This window comes from Barbus barbus, assembly GCF_936440315.1.
Source record: "Barbus barbus genome assembly, chromosome: 24".
Taxonomy (NCBI): domain Eukaryota; kingdom Metazoa; phylum Chordata; class Actinopteri; order Cypriniformes; family Cyprinidae; genus Barbus; species Barbus barbus.
The window spans coordinates 3,323,006-3,341,653 of NC_136752.1; the positions used below are offsets into that span (position 1 = coordinate 3,323,006).

At 37.9% G+C, this 18,648-nt stretch overlaps 1 protein-coding gene across 3 annotated transcripts in view; it reads left to right on the forward strand.

The window, feature by feature from the left end:
* Window positions 1-18,648, forward strand: part of LOC306843375 (cyclin-dependent kinase 19-like) — a 54,833-nt gene that overhangs the window by 31,522 nt on the left and 4,663 nt on the right. For all 3 annotated transcript variants that reach the window (XM_079374827.1, XM_079374826.1, XM_079374825.1), the window contains exons 5-12: window positions 3,256-3,313; window positions 4,250-4,381; window positions 4,464-4,607; window positions 6,578-6,647; window positions 6,905-6,977; window positions 7,597-7,694; window positions 8,302-8,380; window positions 16,280-16,495. In XM_079374827.1, coding sequence (XP_079230953.1) covers window positions 3,256-3,313; window positions 4,250-4,381; window positions 4,464-4,607; window positions 6,578-6,647; window positions 6,905-6,977; window positions 7,597-7,694; window positions 8,302-8,380; window positions 16,280-16,495 — 870 coding nt within the window. The remainder of the gene's footprint in view (window positions 1-3,255; window positions 3,314-4,249; window positions 4,382-4,463; window positions 4,608-6,577; window positions 6,648-6,904; window positions 6,978-7,596; window positions 7,695-8,301; window positions 8,381-16,279; window positions 16,496-18,648) is intronic.

Below are 18,648 nucleotides of genomic sequence, written 5' to 3' on the forward strand. Positions count from 1 at the left end.
GCCATTTACACCAAAAGAAATAAAATCAGAATCATTCTCGCCTTTTAATCAGATTAGTTGTCCGGTCAGGCAAGAAAAATCATCTTTCATTTGCTCCTTCAAAAAATCCACTTGTCCCACACAAGCATTAATGTCGAGCTCTGTTTCTGTATATAAAATTCAACCCGCCAAAGTGGCTAGTGACCGTGTTACCTGCCACTGCTGAAATACACCCGCATTTGGCAGGTTGGCGGGTGTTAATGTCAAGCCCTGGACACCATTTTATACTACCATTCAAATGTTGAATGGGGTGTATGTGTTTATTTCTTAAGCTTTTATTCAGTAAATATGCATTAAATTTATCAAAAGTGACAGTAATCACATTTATAAGAGAGATCGTGGGTTTGATTCTCAGGTCCGGCAGGGATTGTAGGTGGGGGGAGTGAATAACCAACACTCTCTCCACCCTCAATACCACGACTAGGGTGAGACCCTTGAGTAAGGCACCGAACCCCCAACTGCTTCCCGGGCGCCGCAGCATTGGCTGCCCACTGCTCCGGGTGTATGTTCACTACTGTGTGTACACTGGGATGGGTTAAATGCAGAGCACAAATTCCGAGTATGGGTTACCATACTTGGCCACATCTGTGGTGTACAGATGTAACAGTGTTAAAGAAGATGTGCTGTTCAGATCTAGAAATGCTCTTCATTAACTGCAAGCCATTCTATTCGCCCCGTGAGTGTCGTGAGCACAGCTTTACAGAAACTCGTTGATCTGATCACAGACATAGAAAAACAACACCCAGACTCTGCTTTAATCATTCTCGGGGACTTTAATAAAGCAAATCTCTCCCGCGAACTGCCAAAATACAGACAGCACATCACATGTCCCTCCAGAGACAGTAATATATTGGATCACTGTTATACAACAATAAAGGACGCATATCACTCTGTTCCACGAGCAGCTTTAGGACTCTCTGATCACTGTTTGGTTCATCTTATACCGTCCTACAGGTAGAAACTTAAGTCTGCAAAACCTGTATTAAGATCTGTTAAAAGATGGACTAATGAAACAGAGCGGGATCTACAAGCCTGTTTCTCTCTCACTGATTGGTCTGTTTTTGAAGCTGCTGCCACCGATCTGGACGAGCTCACAGAGACTGTAACATCTTATATCAGTTTCTGTGAGGATATGTGCATTCCTAACAGGACTCATTTAACCTACAACAACGACAAACCATGGTTCACTGCAAAACTCAGACAGCTCCGTCAGGCCAAGAAGATGCTCACAGAAAGGGGGATAAAGTCTTGTATAAACAGGCCAAATACACACTGGAAAAGGAGATCAGAGTGGCAAAGAGGAATTATTCTGACAAGCTCAGGAAAAATTATCTTCCAGTGATCCTGCTTCAGTGTGGAAAGGTATGAAAGATATCACCAGATACAAGTCACCATCCTCCAGCACTTTAGAGAATCAACAACTTACAGATGACTTGAACAAGTTTTATTGCCGGTTTGAAAAATCACCCCACACCCGCCCTGAACACCTCTCCACACAACCATTAACACCTCCAGCAACCCTCCTCTCCCCCACACCTACAATTCAGATAAGCGAAGAAGATGTGCGCCAGGTCTTCAGAAATAACAAATAAGGAAAGCACCAGGCCCAGACGGTGTGTCACCAGCCTGCCTAAAAATCTGTGCTGACCAGCTGGCCCCCATCTTCACACAGATATTCAACAGATCACTGGAGTCCCCTCATGCTTCAAATGCTCCACTATCATCCCCGTCCCAAAGAAACCCAAAATTACTGGACTTAATGACTACAGACCTGTGGCTCTAACGTCTGTGGCCATGAAATCATTTGAAAGACTGGTTTTGACTTATCTGAAGGACATCACTGGATCCTCACTGGACTCCCTGCAGTTTGCCTACAGAGCAAACAGGTCTGTGGATGATGCTGTCAATATGGGACTGCACTCCATCCTGCAGGATCTGGACAGACCAGGGACTTATGTGAGGATCCTGTTTGTGGACTTCAGCTCCGCTTTTAACACCATCTAACCCAGCTCTCCGTCCCCACCTCTGTCAGTCAGTGGATCAACAGCTTCCTGACAGACAGGCAGCAGTTAGTAAAGCTTGGTAAATTCACATCCAGCACTCGTACCATCAGCACTGGAGCTCCTCTGGGCTGAACTGTACTCATCCAGAGTGAGCAAAAGGACTGGTAAAATCACTCTGGACCCCTCACATCCAGCACACTCCATCTTTGAACTGTTACCGTCTGGTCGACGCTACAGAGCTCTGAGCACCAGAATGACCAGACACAGGAACAGTTTCTTCCCTCAGGCAATACATCTCATGACAACTTGACAATAAACGCGGAACACACAACTCTATTATACATAATTTATTCACCACACTTATTTTTTATTTATATTTTTCATTCCAAATTTGCACATATCAGACCTGTACACACATAGTTCTCTATATTATATATTGTGTTTTTGTTGTTTTGTACATTGCCTATATGGATATTTGTATATTATTCTTTTATTATCTGTGTCCTGTCCTGTTGCTGTCTTTCTGTTGCACTGTGGAGCTTCTGTCACTAAAACAAATTCCTCGTATGTGTAACCATACTTGGCCAATAAAGCTCATTCTGATTCTTCTTCTTCTGATAATGTTACAAAATTCTGTTCTTTTGAACTTTCTATTCATCAAAGAATCCTGAAAAACGTTTCCACAAAATATTAAGCACCAAAAACGTTTTTTTTTTTTTTTTACCATTGTTCATAATAAGAACCATTATTAATAACTGAGCACCAATAATAAATGGGCAGCAAATCAGCATATTAGAATGATTTCTGAAGGATCAAGTGACACTGAAGACTAGAGTAATTATGCTAAATATTCAGCTTTGATCACAGAAATCAATTGCATTTGAACATATATTTAAATAAAAAATGTTTCTTTCAAATTGTAAAAATATTTTGTAATATTGCTGTTTATTGTATTTTGATCAAACAATGCAGCCTTGGTGAACAGAAACAACTTTGTTAAAAACATTGAAAAAGTACTGTACAGAGGTGATGATTAATCAAGTCTGAACTACCCTAATTTTGAAAACCTCTGTACTGATCTAGAATGATTCTGACAAGATTTTATTAAACAAATTGCACATCCATTTGTTGAGGATGTTTTGCCATAGCACCAAAGCATTACATTCTGAGATAAGCAGATCATTTGTGGTTATTTGTGATCTTTGTCTTTCAGAAACCTGCCAATATCCTGGTCATGGGGGAAGGCCCAGAGCGAGGAAGAGTCAAAATTGGTAAAATACCATACTGACTTTGGCATCGGATTGCAATATAATTATCAAGATTTCCTCAACTGAAAAGGTTTTTTATTGAAGTTGCAAATTATCAAGGAAGAAAATTAGATATTATGTAATTCTGTGGAACCTTTTTTGGTCAACTTATTTTCTTTTTAGGTGATATTGTCAAGGTTAAGCGGCTGTAGGGTCAGTCTGAGCAAATGTGAAGCCATTATCTTACATAAGACACTATTCTGGGTGATGACTGTTCAGGGCTGTGGGCACTATTTTTACCAGCCTGTGGAATTTGTTATTGTGTTTGGTTACACTGTGGCTTTCAGTGTTATCTTCACTCACTTGAGTACTGGAGCCACACCATGTAAGCAGCACAACTAATTGTTTAACCTCTCATGGGCTATGGCACATGGGACAAAACATGGTCAACAATTTCCATTATGTTTTTAAAATAGCTAAATTTCTACTTTCCTATTAATCAAACCAGCACAGTTGGTACTCAAATATAGCTCAGTCGTGCTCCTGAGGAAAATGTCTATAAAAACTGCATAAAAATTTGCTCCAAAAGTGCATTCCGGGGGGTTCTACCTCAGTCGAAAAAAGGAGGGACTTTCACGGCAACAGCAGGAAAACTGCAGACTTGGCAACACTGATGAAATGGTCTCTGTAATGTTCTCAATGCAAATATTATATTATGCATTATTAAAATACTGTTTCATTTATTACATTTATTATTATAATTATGATGCCACATTGTCACTTCATGACCCCTAAAAGCCACCAGTTATTAATAATGTTGAATAAAATGCTTGCCAATGACTGTTTGTTACTTCTCCTATGCTCATGAAAAACAAAATGCATAGCACACCTAAGGCTGAAATGATCTGCAAACATGATCAGAATGGGCTATTTATGGGTTTCTATGTTTGTGTGTCTTAGCGGATATGGGTTTTGCCCGACTATTTAACTCTCCACTGAAGCCTTTGGCCGATCTGGACCCAGTGGTCGTCACATTCTGGTACCGAGCCCCCGAACTACTGCTCGGGGCAAGACACTACACCAAAGCAATCGGTAAGTTGTGCATTGTGTGTATTTCAGGCTGTCTGTCTGTCTTCTTTGTTATCTGTACTTAATATTCTTTGACTTTTTTCAGATATTTGGGCAATAGGCTGTATCTTTGCAGAGCTGTTGACGTCAGAACCAATCTTCCATTGCCGACAAGAAGACATAAAGACCAGCAATCCTTTCCATCACGACCAGTTAGATCGCATATTCAGCGTCATGGGCTTCCCAGCAGGTGACTGACCTTAGCTTATCTTATGGCCACCTTTACTCTGCCTCACTGTACTACTCTCAGGAATTCATTAGATTTGATTCGAATGAAATGGAAACATTTTTACATCACTTGTGTTAGACTGATCAGTTTAGATGAATCTAAATTGGAATGACTGGTCATGGCAGTTTCTGGCTGTTTTGTTGGAAAAATCAGTTTATTATAGATTTACAATTTATCATAGTTAAATTACAACCGGAAGACCTGAGATTTATGGTTTTTTTAAGATTAGGAACAAACAATAAAATTTTCTACATTTCTTTTTCTCTTAGTGATGTACTTGACTTGCATCTTGCATTTCCCTTAAGTTTAAATATTTTTACTTTCTATAAAGCCTGAATTCTTTTGTCCTTGTGTGGGCCCTCTTCCCACATGTATTTGAGCTACAAGTTTGATATATTACATTTATATATTAGTGTTACTGTTTTGAGTCATTTGTTTTAACTGAAGTGTTACATAATGTGAAGCTGTTTGTACAGTGATAAAAGACTCGTCATTGATTTGTTGAATCAATGAATGAATGATGTTGTTTTGTGGGTTTATATGAAATAGATTATACCACAATAATAGACCAGCATGAAACAAAATGATGCAGCAGTTGCTGCAAACAGTTGTACAGAACACACTGGAAGATAGAAGACAATATAGATTGCCCATCCAAAAGTGCTGATATTTCATAGACAACAAAGCAACGTATTCAGTTGTACTTGTGGATTGTCATGGTATGTGTTGTGAGTGAAGCGCACGATGAAGAAGAATTAACAATAACAGTCTTAAATATATAAAGCCACAAGAAAACTACAGGATACTCGCTAAGCACAAAGTATAGATGAAAACAGACATTCATAAGCAGGAACCAAACAAAGGGAAACTAATGAGATAATCAGACAACCGGTGAACTGAATGAGTAATTAAACAGACTAGGGAAAACTAGGTCAAACAGGGCAAAAACATAATGCCACAGAAAACAGAGCACAAGTTACATGGATATTTAGGACCAGATTTACTAAATAGCACCATGAGAGTGCGGCGATGGATTTCCATAATGCAATTTACCAATCCACCAGCGCAAATTAGCGAAGGGTCTGCAAAGCAGAGCCGGTGATAACCAGGCATGTGTAATCTACTACAAACACAGGTGTAATATGACGTAAGACATACTTTTTTGGGTGTTAAATAATGGCGCAAAAACTGAATAACAAACCTCAGTAAATCACCTTGCATGATTTATTTAAATACTCTCTTCCCATAAACTTTGCGTTTGAAAGTGAAACTTCTACAAATGCATATGCAATTAGATTAGCTGCAAAAATAACTGTGCCACATCTTTTTACCACTAATTTTCACTTTGTGTCTTTAGTAAATCCTGATTTTTTTTTTTTTTTTTTTTTTACACCGAAAGAGTGTTTGCACCGAATTTGATACAAAGTCCTTCTGAAAAACTCTCATTGAATTGACATTTTCTGCTACTGAGGTTATGATACAGGTGGGGTTTTGGGTAGAGTAATTACAGATGTAACAACTGCATTTCATTTTACAGTACATGCTCTTAGGTGTGCTTACAGTATACTTACCTTACAAACTACTGGGTAATATAAGTGATCTACATGAGTTAAGGTTAGGTTTAGGGGTAGGATTAGCGTTACTACCTAGTTATTTACCTCTTTATTTTAATTACTATAATAAGCACATGTACATGCAAGACTGTTCAGTAAAGCGCTAGTAGTAAATGCAGATGCTTTAATTGTAAGTACAGTGTTACAAATGCACACTATAGTACCAAATAATTGTATCAAATGCATAATTTTCAAAAGTACATAGTAGTTAGAGACACCTAACAAGTGAGTTCATGTGTTATTATTAGTCCTTATTTGGACTCGTAGCCTTGTTAAATGTCACTGTGCACTATTATAATGTGTATGTGTAATTCCTAGATAAAGACTGGGAAGATATCCGGAAAATGCCAGAATATCCTACTCTACAGAAAGATTTCAGAAGAACCACGTGAGTGCAGTGCGCTTTACCAGAATAACAGCAAATGTATTCTCAACAGCAAAAACAAAATGAGTGTTAATATTACATCATGATAAATCTTTCTAGCTGTATACAGAAGAACTGCAAGGCAGTGCATCTGTTCAGTTCTGTACTGTCTGAACACAGCTAACTTAGTATATGTATTATATTTTGTGTAAAGTCTAGCTATACCTAGAGTTTTACCACTGAGTGTGTATATATGGAGATTCTTTGGATGTGTTTTGCAGATATGCCAACAGCAGTCTTATTAAATACATGGAGAAACATAAAGTCAAACCAGACAGCAAAGTGTTTCTACTGGTGAGTCTATTGTGCACTTGTATATGGAATCAACTTTAACTTGTATAAAAGAGATAGTACTATGAAGATGTCTTAGACACATTTTATGTTTCACAAAATGTTAGTTTTAAGGTGGTTACTTATGTAAATCATTTGCTTTAATGTTGCAGAAGGAAATTTAAATTTTAGGCGTTCCTTTTGCAAATATTACAATAATCCTATTAAAAATAATCTTATTTTTAATTAAATTAATCTTATTATTAATCTTATTAAAAATAAGATTTTTAAATGGAGTCCTATAACAGCTAATGGCATGGTCCACACAGAGTCATTCTTGGATTACATGAAGATATAGCCTATATAAGCAATTTTCTTATCCTGCTCTGTATTAGAGTGTTTCTTACATAAAAACTTTGGAGGTTTTGTGAAATAATTAGTTAATGTTCTATCTTTCTATTCTGTAATAATCATCTATCTGTTTGTTCAGTATCGGTTAGTTAGTCTATTAAATTGCCGCATTTAGTGTCCATACATCCAATATGACTAAAAACATGCCTGATCATAGCTTTAACACCACCTAGTCAACTAATGATCTAATCTAGTTCATCCTTCCCACAGTAATTAATATAATCTAATCTAGCTCCAGAAATTGCTGACTATGGACCCCACCAAAAGAATCACTTCTGAGCAGGCACTGCAGGACCCATATTTCCTGGAGGACCCCTTACCTACGTCTGAGTAAGACTCATTCCATACACACACACATTTAGACACACGTTGAGTAATCTCAGAGTAGAAAACTCAGTGACCAAATGTATGTGGTCACCCAAACACCACACCCATATGTACTTGTTCAACATGTACTTTTAAAACATTTAGCATTAATAGGGAGTTAATCTTCTCTAAAGGCTTCCCAACTGTAGAAACAAGGCTTTGGGAAGTTCATTTTGTGTTCATCTAATTGATGTTCAGTAGGGTTCATGTCTGAGCTTTGGTTTAGTGTTCTGCACTAGACGCAATGGATAATTTTTTTTATGGAATCAATTAATCAAAAGTACTTAATTCTCTAAAGTGTTGTTCTGTGCCATTGCAATAAGATTTGCTTTCACTGGAACTTAGCCAAACCCTTAAATTAAAAATGGATGTCTGCTTTCTTTTCACCTTGTAGTGTAGCATACCACAAATATTTCCTGATTTTCCTCTTTCAAACAGATTTTATAGCAGCTTAAACAAGAATAATAGTTGTTAACCTGCATTTAATTTACCAAATTTAGATGAGAAACAGTTGCAGTTCCTATAAAACCTGCTTTAATTTTTTTCTTTGTGTGCATGTGTGTGTTTTTAGTGTATTTGCAGGATGTCAGATTCCCTACCCCAAACGAGAGTTTCTAAGCGAGGATGAACCAGAGGAGAAAACAGAGAAGGTAACAATGGCTGATTTAAAAACTTTTTCTCACACTTTTTTCTCAATTAAAAACTTTTTATCACATTGCATCCAGTTCTGTTTTGTTTTTTAGATGTGATCTTTAGCACTGACTTTCCAGACTGTAATTTTGCAAAGAATGAAATCAGATCCTTTTGTTTGGATATCCTATCTATAGGGATGGGAATTGATAAGAATTTAACGATTCCGATTCCATTATCGATATTGCTTATCGATCCGATTCCTTATCAATTCTCATTAGGTGAGGGAATAAGTACAAATTTGTTTGTTTGTATTAACTCACTTTAATATCTGATAAGAACACAGCACATACTCTTCACACAGACAAATTATGTGTAGCAACCTGTAGCAATTAATAAAACAGAACTATACTGACATAAAAACATGCAACTTTTGGTCATGCATTTATTTTCATTTGAAAAGACATGATGCTGGACAAAATACAGCAAATTAACCTACCGAAATGCAGAGGCATCTACTGTGGCAAACGGGTGCAAACCGTTTACCACAAACCTAGTCACTGCTCTGTGACATTCGTTTATCCTCGCCGCGGTCATTTTATTCTTCCCTGCCTCTGTAAACGGAGTAGCTAGAGGTGCACGACGAGAGATACTTGCTGCAGCCTCTGAGCCAGCCAGACTCTGATGGCCGTCATCATCATCATCTAAATTTGATGGACAATGACAATGGAGATTATTATCCGTATAGTAAAAGTTTACACAATGAAATGGCGCTCACATTAACTAAATAGACAAGTTACCTTCGGCATTAATAGCAGATGGTGTCTCGTTAGCTCCGCTGCTGCTTGACTCACTTGTTGTTGCTGTGTCGCTAAGTAGTAGTGTATCAAACATGCGACAGTCCTGCAAATGAATTGCGTGCTGTGTGGCCAAATGTTTCTGCATATTGGAGGTAGTTCCCCCCCTTTGCCGAAATTAAACTTTTACAACTGTTGCAAATTACCGCATTGGTGTCTTTTCGAGTGAAATATAACCACACTTTAGATCGCTTCTGCCTCGATTACATGTTTGCTGTATAACCAAAACAACGCAGCGCGTGTGTGATGTCATGACACATTTGCAACGAGCGGAACCGATAAGCGGAATCGTTAAGCAGGTACTCTAACGGTTCCAAGGAATCGATTCACTGGGCACCGGTTCTAAAGAAGAACCGGTTCTCGGTTCCCATCCCTACTATCTACATTGGTTACAATAGTTTTGACAAGAAACGTATAAGAAGTAGACTAGAAATGTTTATATCTCTAATATGATCTGTCATATAACATCTTATTGTGATAAGACATGATTGTATTTACATGTGCAAGAACCATTCACTCATTCACCATTTAATACTTAGTGAATGTCAAATTTGAACGTAAATGTTATTTAGATCCGCTGGACTCCTAATATTCTTCAGTTACTGGCCCTACTCATGAGCAAGCTAACTCTTTGGAGCTATATCTCTAGGGCCTCTGATCTAATAATACTTACATTATTAATAATTGTTCATCTGATCATATACCTGTTATGTTTAATGTTTTCTATCCATGTAAACACTCTAATCTTCAGCTTTTTTATGTTCTGTTCCCACCTTATTACTTCATCCACAGCTCTGGACTTCACAGAAGTTTATATAGCCACCTCATTTTGGAGTTTTATTAGGTCTCCCTTCCTTCTGTTGGTCCAGAGTTAGTCACAGTCTAACTGTGTTTGTACAGACATTGTTAACTCTGTTGCTCCATATAAAGTCAGGAAATCTAAAATTGTTTCAGAACCATGGCTTAGGAATCAAACTTGCACCCTTAGGCAGGAATGCAGGAAGGCTGAATGGAAATTAAATACGAAATAGTTACAGGTTCCTCTTCTTGTTTTGAGGGAGAATTTGACGGAGAGTTGTGCAGGCTTCGATATCATTTTGCACTTTTAATGCACCTAGAGTTCTGTTTTCAACCATAAATAGATTATTCAGTTCAGCCGGAGGGCTGCTTTTATGTCCATCTTCATATACAGGATTCATCTTCATAACATGTTCCTGAAATACATTTTTGGAAAGATTAATGGTATTAGATTATAAGATTAATTATAAGCTCACTTTAGACCAAGATGGCACCGATGATGGCAGCTATTGTGCGTTACTCTCCAGTGTTTGTACTGTTTTTCCTGTTTTTTGTTTTTCAAATACGATCAGTTTTACCAGGGATGACCTGCTGAACATTCGGCAGAACGCACCACAAAATCTTTTACCGGATTTTGATTTTTCGGATGTTTTGCTGGACATTGTAGTTGACGGAGCCGTAGCTCTGGTGAAACGCTACAGGAGGCGCAGGCGGGGGAAGAGAGCCAGAGCACTCGTGAAGCTTCGTCAGCGCAGATTTAGAACGGCATTGCCTAGCATCCATCTGGCGAATCTCCGCTCTCTACCCAACAAAACGGACGAACTCCTTCTGCTCTCCCGGACAAACAAGGATTTTTCTAACTCTGCTGTGTTTCACGGAAACCTGGCTGAATGGCGACATACCGGACAGCGTGCTACATCTGCCTAATTATCAGCTGATCAGAGCAGATGGGGACGCAGAATCAACGGGAAAATCGTGCGGCGGAGGGACGTGCTTTTACATCAATGAGAGGTGGTGTACAGATGTAACAGTGTTAAAGAAGATGTGCTGTTCAGATCTAGAAACGCTCTTCATTAACTGCAAGCTGTTCTATTCGCTGCGGGAGTTCTGCTCATTCATTCTCGTGAATGTCTACATTCCACCGCAAGCGCACGTGAGCACAGCTTTACAGAAACTCGCTGATCTGATCACAGAGAGGGAGCAACAACACCCAGACTCTGTTTTAATCATTCTCGGGGACTTTAATAAAACAAATCTCTCCCGCGAACTGGCAAAATACAGACAGCACATCACATGTCCCACCAGAGACAGTAATATATTGGATCACTGTTACACAACAATAAAGGACGCATATCACTCTGTTCCACGAGCAGCTTTAGGACTCTCTGATCACTGTTTGGCTCATCTTATACCGTCCTACAGGCAGAAACTTAAGTCTGCAAAGCCTGTATTAAGAACTGTTAAAAGATGGACTAATGAAACAGAGCGGGATCTACAAGCCTGTTTCAACCTTACTGATTGTTCAACCTCACAGAGACTGTAACATCTTATATCAGTTTCTGTGAGGATATGTGCATTCCCACCAGGACTCATCTAATCTACAACAACGACAAACCATGGTTCACTGCAAAACTCAGACAGCTCCGTCAGGCCAAAGAAGATGCTTACAGAAAGGGGGATATAGTCTTGTACAAACAGGCCAAATACACACTGGAAAAGGAGATCAGAGTGGCAAAGAGGAATTATTCTGACAAGCTCAGGAAAAAATTATCTTCCAGTGATCCTGCTTCAGTGTGGATAGGAATGAAGGATATCACCAGTTACAAGTCACCATCCCCCAGTACTATGGAGAATCAACACCTGGCAGACAAATTGAACGAGTTTTATTGTCGTTTTGAAAAATCACCCCACACCCGCCCTGAACACCTCTCCACACAGCCATTCACACCTCCATCAACCCCTCTCTCCCCCACACCTACGATTCAAATCAGTGAAGAAGATGTGTGCCAGATCTTCAGGAAGAACAAAATAAGGAAAGCACCTGGTCCAGATGGTGTGTCACCAGCCTGCCTAACAACCTGTGCTGATCAGCTGGCCCCCATCTTCACACAGATCTTCAACAGATCACTGGAGCTGTGTGAAGTCCCCTCATGCTTCAAACGCTCCACCATCATGCCCGTCCCAAAGAAACCCAAAATTACTGGACTTAATGACTACAGACCTGTGGCCCTAACGTCTGTAGCCATGGAATCATTTGACAGACTGGTTCTGGCTCATCTGAAGAACATCACTGGACCCTTTACTAGACCCCCTGCAGTTTGCCTACAGAGCAAACAGGTCTGTGGATGATGCAGTCAACATGGGACTGCACTTCATCCTGCAGCATCTGGACAGACCAGGGACTTATATGAGGATCCTGTTTGTGGACTTCAGCGCCGCTTTTAACACCATCATCACGGAGACCCTTCAAAATAAACTAACCCAGCTCTCCGTCCCCACCTCCGTCTGCCAGTGGATCAACAGCTTCCTGACAGACAGACAGCAGCTAGTAAAGCTTGGTAAATTCACATCCAGCACTCGTACCATCAACACTGAAGCTCCTCAGGGCTGCGTTCTCTCCCCACTGCTCTTCTCCCTCTACACCAACGACTGCACCTCTAAAGTCCCCTCTGTCAAGCTCCTGAAGTTTGCAGACGACACCACACTGATCGGCCTCATCCAGGACGGTGACGAGTCTGCTTACAGACAGGAGGTTAAGGAGCTGGCTGTCTGGTGCAGTCTTAACAACCTGGAGCTTAACACACTCAAAACTTTGGAGATGATAGTGGACTTCATTAGAAACCCCCTGCTCTCCCCCCACTCACCATCATGAACAGCACTGTGACTGCAGTGGAGTCATTCAGATTCCTGGGCACCACCATCTCCTAGGACCTGAAGTGGGATATTCACATAGACTCCATTGTCAGGAAGGCCCAGCAGAGGTTGTACTTTCTTCGCCAACTGAGGAAGTTCAACCTGCCACAGGAGCTGCTGAAACAGTTCTACTCCGCCATCATTGAATCCATCCTCTGCACATCTATATCTGTCTGGTTCAGCTCAGCTACCAAATCTGACCTCAGAAGACTACGGAGGGTAGTCCGGACTGCTGAGCGAATCATCGGTACAACCCTCCCCACTCTCCAAGAACTGTACTCATCCAGAGTGAGCAAAAGGGCTGGTAAAATCACTCTGGACCCCTCACACCCAGCACACTCCCTCTTTGAACTGTTACCGAACGACCAGACACAGGAACAGTTTCTTCCCTCAGGCAATCCATCTCATGAACACTCATCAATAAACGTGGAACACACAACTATAATACACTATCCATTCACCACACTCACTAATTTTATTTTTATTTTCTCATTTCTAATTTGCACATACTTGACCTGCACATACATAGTTGTCTATATTATATATTGTGTTTTTGCTGATTTGTACATTGCCTATTTGGTTATTTGTTGTTATTCTTTTTTTAATCTGTGTCCTGTCCTGTTGCTGTCTTTCTGTTGCACTGTGAAGCTTCTGTCACTACAACAAATTCCTTGTATGTGTAAACATACGTGGCCAATAAAGCTCATTCTGATTCTGATTTTAGTTTTTGTGATGTGATTCCATATTCCATGGGACTGAAATTCAAGGGACAAGGGAACTTTTTCTCTCTCTTAAGGACAAATTACTTACTGTCTACCTATTACTTGTGGGATCCCTCAGGGATCTGTTATAGGACCTATGTTATTTTCTTTGTACATGCTTCCTTTGCCCTTACATTTTTATTTAAATATGGAGTATATAATGTATGGGCTATATTTGCTTTTCAGACTACCAACTACTGAACTTATTTGATTTTGTCTTAACAGCCATAGGCAGTTAGTTAATGCAGTGTTTATTGTAAGTATGAGCAGTTTTGAAGCTCACTTTAGCAAAGTTGTAGGTCTCATAACTTAAAAGGACATTGTGATCTTGAGCAAGGCACTTTGGTGCTCCTGGGTGATTGTCACTGTAAAATGTGTACTGCAAACTACTTTGGATAAAAGCATCTGGTAAAATGACTGCTTTCTTATAGTCTCTGCTGCTAATTTGTAATGTCACTCATTCCAGTGGAACTAAGAGGGAAGCTGAGTGTAGGTGCAGAAAAGAGAAAATAGCAGAGCGAGAGCTCAGATAGCAGTGTTGTTAAGCTTTGCACTCGGTCACTGAAGGATGAAATGTATCCAAGCAAAAGGCAAACAAACAAACACACACAGCATAAAATAACCATCTCATGTCTGCAATGCTGGAGTGAGCCAATATTTACTTTTACATTTAGTGGTTTTGGCTACACCATATAATGTTCATGCAACTGCTGCTTTTCTGGGTAACACAATTTCAGGATGGCTGTGAGTGCATTTGAGGAAATTAACCTTGCAAACATATCCATTATTACAGAGACAGACCTACAGACACTGATTGGGTTCCTACCACACAAAGGCCCTGATTTACGAAAGGTTTGCTTGTACAAAATACATGCACACTTGACAGCACACACAAAAAAAAAAGTTGATATAATAACACTAGTCTACTTAAGACTGCATCTTTTATTCCCTTGTGTCATTTTCAGTGGGTTTCCCTTGATGAATTTGGTTGTTTGGGACATTTCCTTATTCATACACAACACACAAGATGCTGTCATTGCATACCCAGTGCATTCATGCAATATTAAATTATTTATTGGGAGCAATTGTTTTGTTCAAAATTATATTTATTGAAGTAAACATCATAAATAAGCTTTGAACTGCATATCAGCAAACACCTTAGGATGTTTTTTAACATATATTCCTAGTCTACACAGGACTCTTGGATATTTTACTGCAACTTATCCAAGTAGATTTCAGAGCTAGAAATATGTCATTTTTAATTACTGGTTGATTAATATAGATTTTTGACTGTGTCTTTGAGATGGATGAAATATATATCACACTTTTTAATTTAAAGAAAGTAAATCGCACATTCACAACAATTGCCGTTTCCGTCAATCAAATTTATATTTATTTTATGTAATATTTTTGTCTATACAAGCTTGTTAATTGCTATGGAAATAATTCTTACATTCTTTGCTGGCCTAGTGGACCCAATGTAAAAGAAAGAAAGCTCACAAAAATAAAAAAATAATGTAAATTTAAAGAGACACATCTTTAAATTTAGAGAGATAAATCTAGAGATCTAAACACATATTCTTTATAGGGTTCAATTAAGGAATTGGTTAATTAGTACTCAGATTTATTAACATTAGAATCTTATGTCTGCTACCTATCCTATTATTGTTTGTATTTTGTTTGCATTGTTTTTAATTAATATTATATTGTTTTCAATAGACTACTGTATGATTTGTATTGTGTAATTACTAAATTTTCTAGTATGTATTTTTAATTAAAATTTCTTTATGGTGACTTGTAACATCTTGTCCAAGGACTACGGATGAAAAATAGCCTTTGGCTAATTCTAGTACATTTACATAAATGTTTTATTAATATACAATGTCCCTGTTAACTAAATAAATATATAAAAATAAATAAATAAACAAAAGTGACATCCAAATCGTCCGAACAGAATAACTTATCAGAGAATGCCAATAATAAAATAAAAAAAATGGTCAACTCTTCAGACATAGAATAAAACTGAGGTGTGTGATACAAGCAAAAATTTTAATTGCTATACTCTTCACAATTTTATGTGAAGAACGTAATGTAGAACGTAAACATTTGAAGATTTTTTTTATTTTATTTGCACAGTCATGTATGTTGCAGCTAAACAGATTTATTGAAATGAAGATCTTTTATTTTTACAAATTTAATCTCCATGTTTTAATGTAAATAAAGTTGGCCATTTTAAAGATTTTTTTCTATTTGCAGTCATGTATGTTGCAATTAAACAGATTTATAAAAATGAACATCTTTTATTTTTGTGAAGTGGAGTTTGGTTTGGTTTTGCTTTACCATGATACAAATGATGTTTGTAAAAAAACAACATTATATTCACCAGTATATTGCACGCACTGAAAGAAAACGCTTATCTGCCACTGTAATCTTCTTGTTTAATGTGGTCTTACAAAAGTTGCAGTGCTTGTTATTGTGAAATAATAAAATACCGAAATTAATAATGTATGTTAAAATGGTTGTCCAGCTTTCAATGCCAAATAATCAAAGGTAGCATTCAAAGTGCAGTGATATGTTGTTTTGTCTTTAGAATCAGACACAGCAGCACCAGCAGACGGCTGCACAGACGCAGACACAAACGCAGACACAGCAGGCTCCAACCCAGCAGAGCTCAGCGCAGACAAATGGCACATCAGGCACTGCAGGGGCCAACACTGGCCCCTCCATACAGCATGGACAGGAACAGGGGCCACCAAACAAAAAACCTCGCACCTCAGGAACCAGTGTTCTTCAAACAGACTACCAGGTAAGAGAGGAGCCTCTAGGGTGCGCTGGGGAGCACAGATCTGAATTTTCCATTCATCTGTGTTCAGATTCATTCAAACAACATTATTTATTAATTCATTGTCACTGATTGGATTCATTTGGATTGACAAAAAAAATGTGCATGTTAAACAAACATAGAATATCATAATCCTCCAGAAATCATTGTAATATACTGATTTGGTGCTTAAAAAATATTTATTATTATTGTCAATGTTGAAAACAGTTGTGTTGCACAATATTTTCATGGAAACTGAAGACGCTTTTTTTTTTCAAGATACTTTGATGAATTGGAGGTAAAAAAACAAAAACAAAAAAAAACTGAATTCATTTTAATGGAAACCTTTTCAAAAAAGTATAAATGTCTTTTGAATGAATGCATCCTTGCTGAATAAAAGTATTAATGTATTTCAAAAAAGAATCTTATGCTTTGATCAGTAATGCTTTCACAGAACAGCTTTATATAAACAGGCATATCCCACATATTTCCTTTCATTATTTCATTATCATTATATTTCATTATTACTATTTAACTTGACCTCAGGATTAGTTTAGTTGAAATCATGTGCACACACAATAGAGTGATAGTACTTTATTCAAATCATTAGGTCATTAAGCAAACACTTAAAAAAATCATTAGGCAAACACTTAAGCTAACACTTAGAGATTTGTTTAATATTCAAATTTTAATAGGCCTTAGTCAGAGTAGAGCCATATTTAATTTTTTGGCAGGAATGAAAACAAGACAGGATTACAGTGTGTTTAATGGACTGTAACAATATAACGATTGTTCAGGTAATGAAATGCCTTTCTGACACAAATTTTCAGTGGACAAATACTCCATAAAAAACTGAATTGTGAAAATTACTCGATCTAGGGACTTTATACAGTGTGTGCCATTGCAAAGACTTTGTTTTTCCCCTCACAGCCTCGTTTTAATCCTTGTTCAATTCAATATGCCATATATACTTAATAACAGTGCCGGGACTCTTAAAGCGACATCTACATTTTTTATACTAACTGATAAAGTGAGGTGAATGTGTACTTAAAGCCAACACTGTATTTATAAAATGATATATGACGCTTATTAGCCAGTTGTATTATTTACACTTTAGTTTAGAGACCAATTCTCTCTATTAACTAGTTGCTTATTAGCATGCATATTACTGGCATATTGGCTGTTTATTAGTACTTATAAAGCACATATTAATGCCTTATTCTGCATGAGCATATTTAGGTTCCTTAATCCACCCCATACCTAAATTTAACAACTACCTTACTAGTAATAAGCAAATTAGTAGTTTATTGAGAGAAAACTGCTTGGCAGTGTTAACTCCATGTTGCAGTGCCAAACATTTTACATGTGAAACAGTGCGGTGTTGGAATGTCACAGCTGAATGCTTAGAAACAAGACACCCAGCAGACAGTTGAACAGTGTGAGCTTCATATCACAAGCTTTATGATCAGATTTTCATCTTCAACCTAAGCAAATGCTCCACATTTCACCACAATGGTAACCCAGTGCAATTGAAATGGTTCTATATCCCAACATAGCTGGGCATTAAAATCCTGTCAAGTATCCCCATCTTCTTCTCTTACTTGACAGCAGCAGTTCCTATGGTAATATCCGAACTCAGAGAATAGCCCTAAATAATGCAGTTCCTCAGTCTTTCAGACACCCTGCTGAAAGCACTGCACGTGTGTCCTAGCACGACCTAGCGTTCAGCCAGTGATAACACCAGTATAATGGGAATGAACTAGGGCAGTCAAACGATTAATTGCGATTAGTTGCATCCAAAATAAAAGTTTTTGTTTACACAATATATGTGTGTATACAGTGTATATTTATTATGTATATATAAATACAACATGCATGTGTATATATTTAAGAAAAAAAAGTTTATTTATTAAATATTTATATATAATATAAAATATAAGAATATGTAAATATTTTCAAAGTGTATACTGTATGTGTGTGTATTTATTTGTACATAATAAATATACATGCTACACATACATATAATGTAAACAAAAACTTTTATTTTGGATGCGATTAATCACAGCACTGGTATCAACACAGATATCATTCCAGTGTGAAAATTATGAAAACTTGGCAAGTCTAAATCTGACTAAATT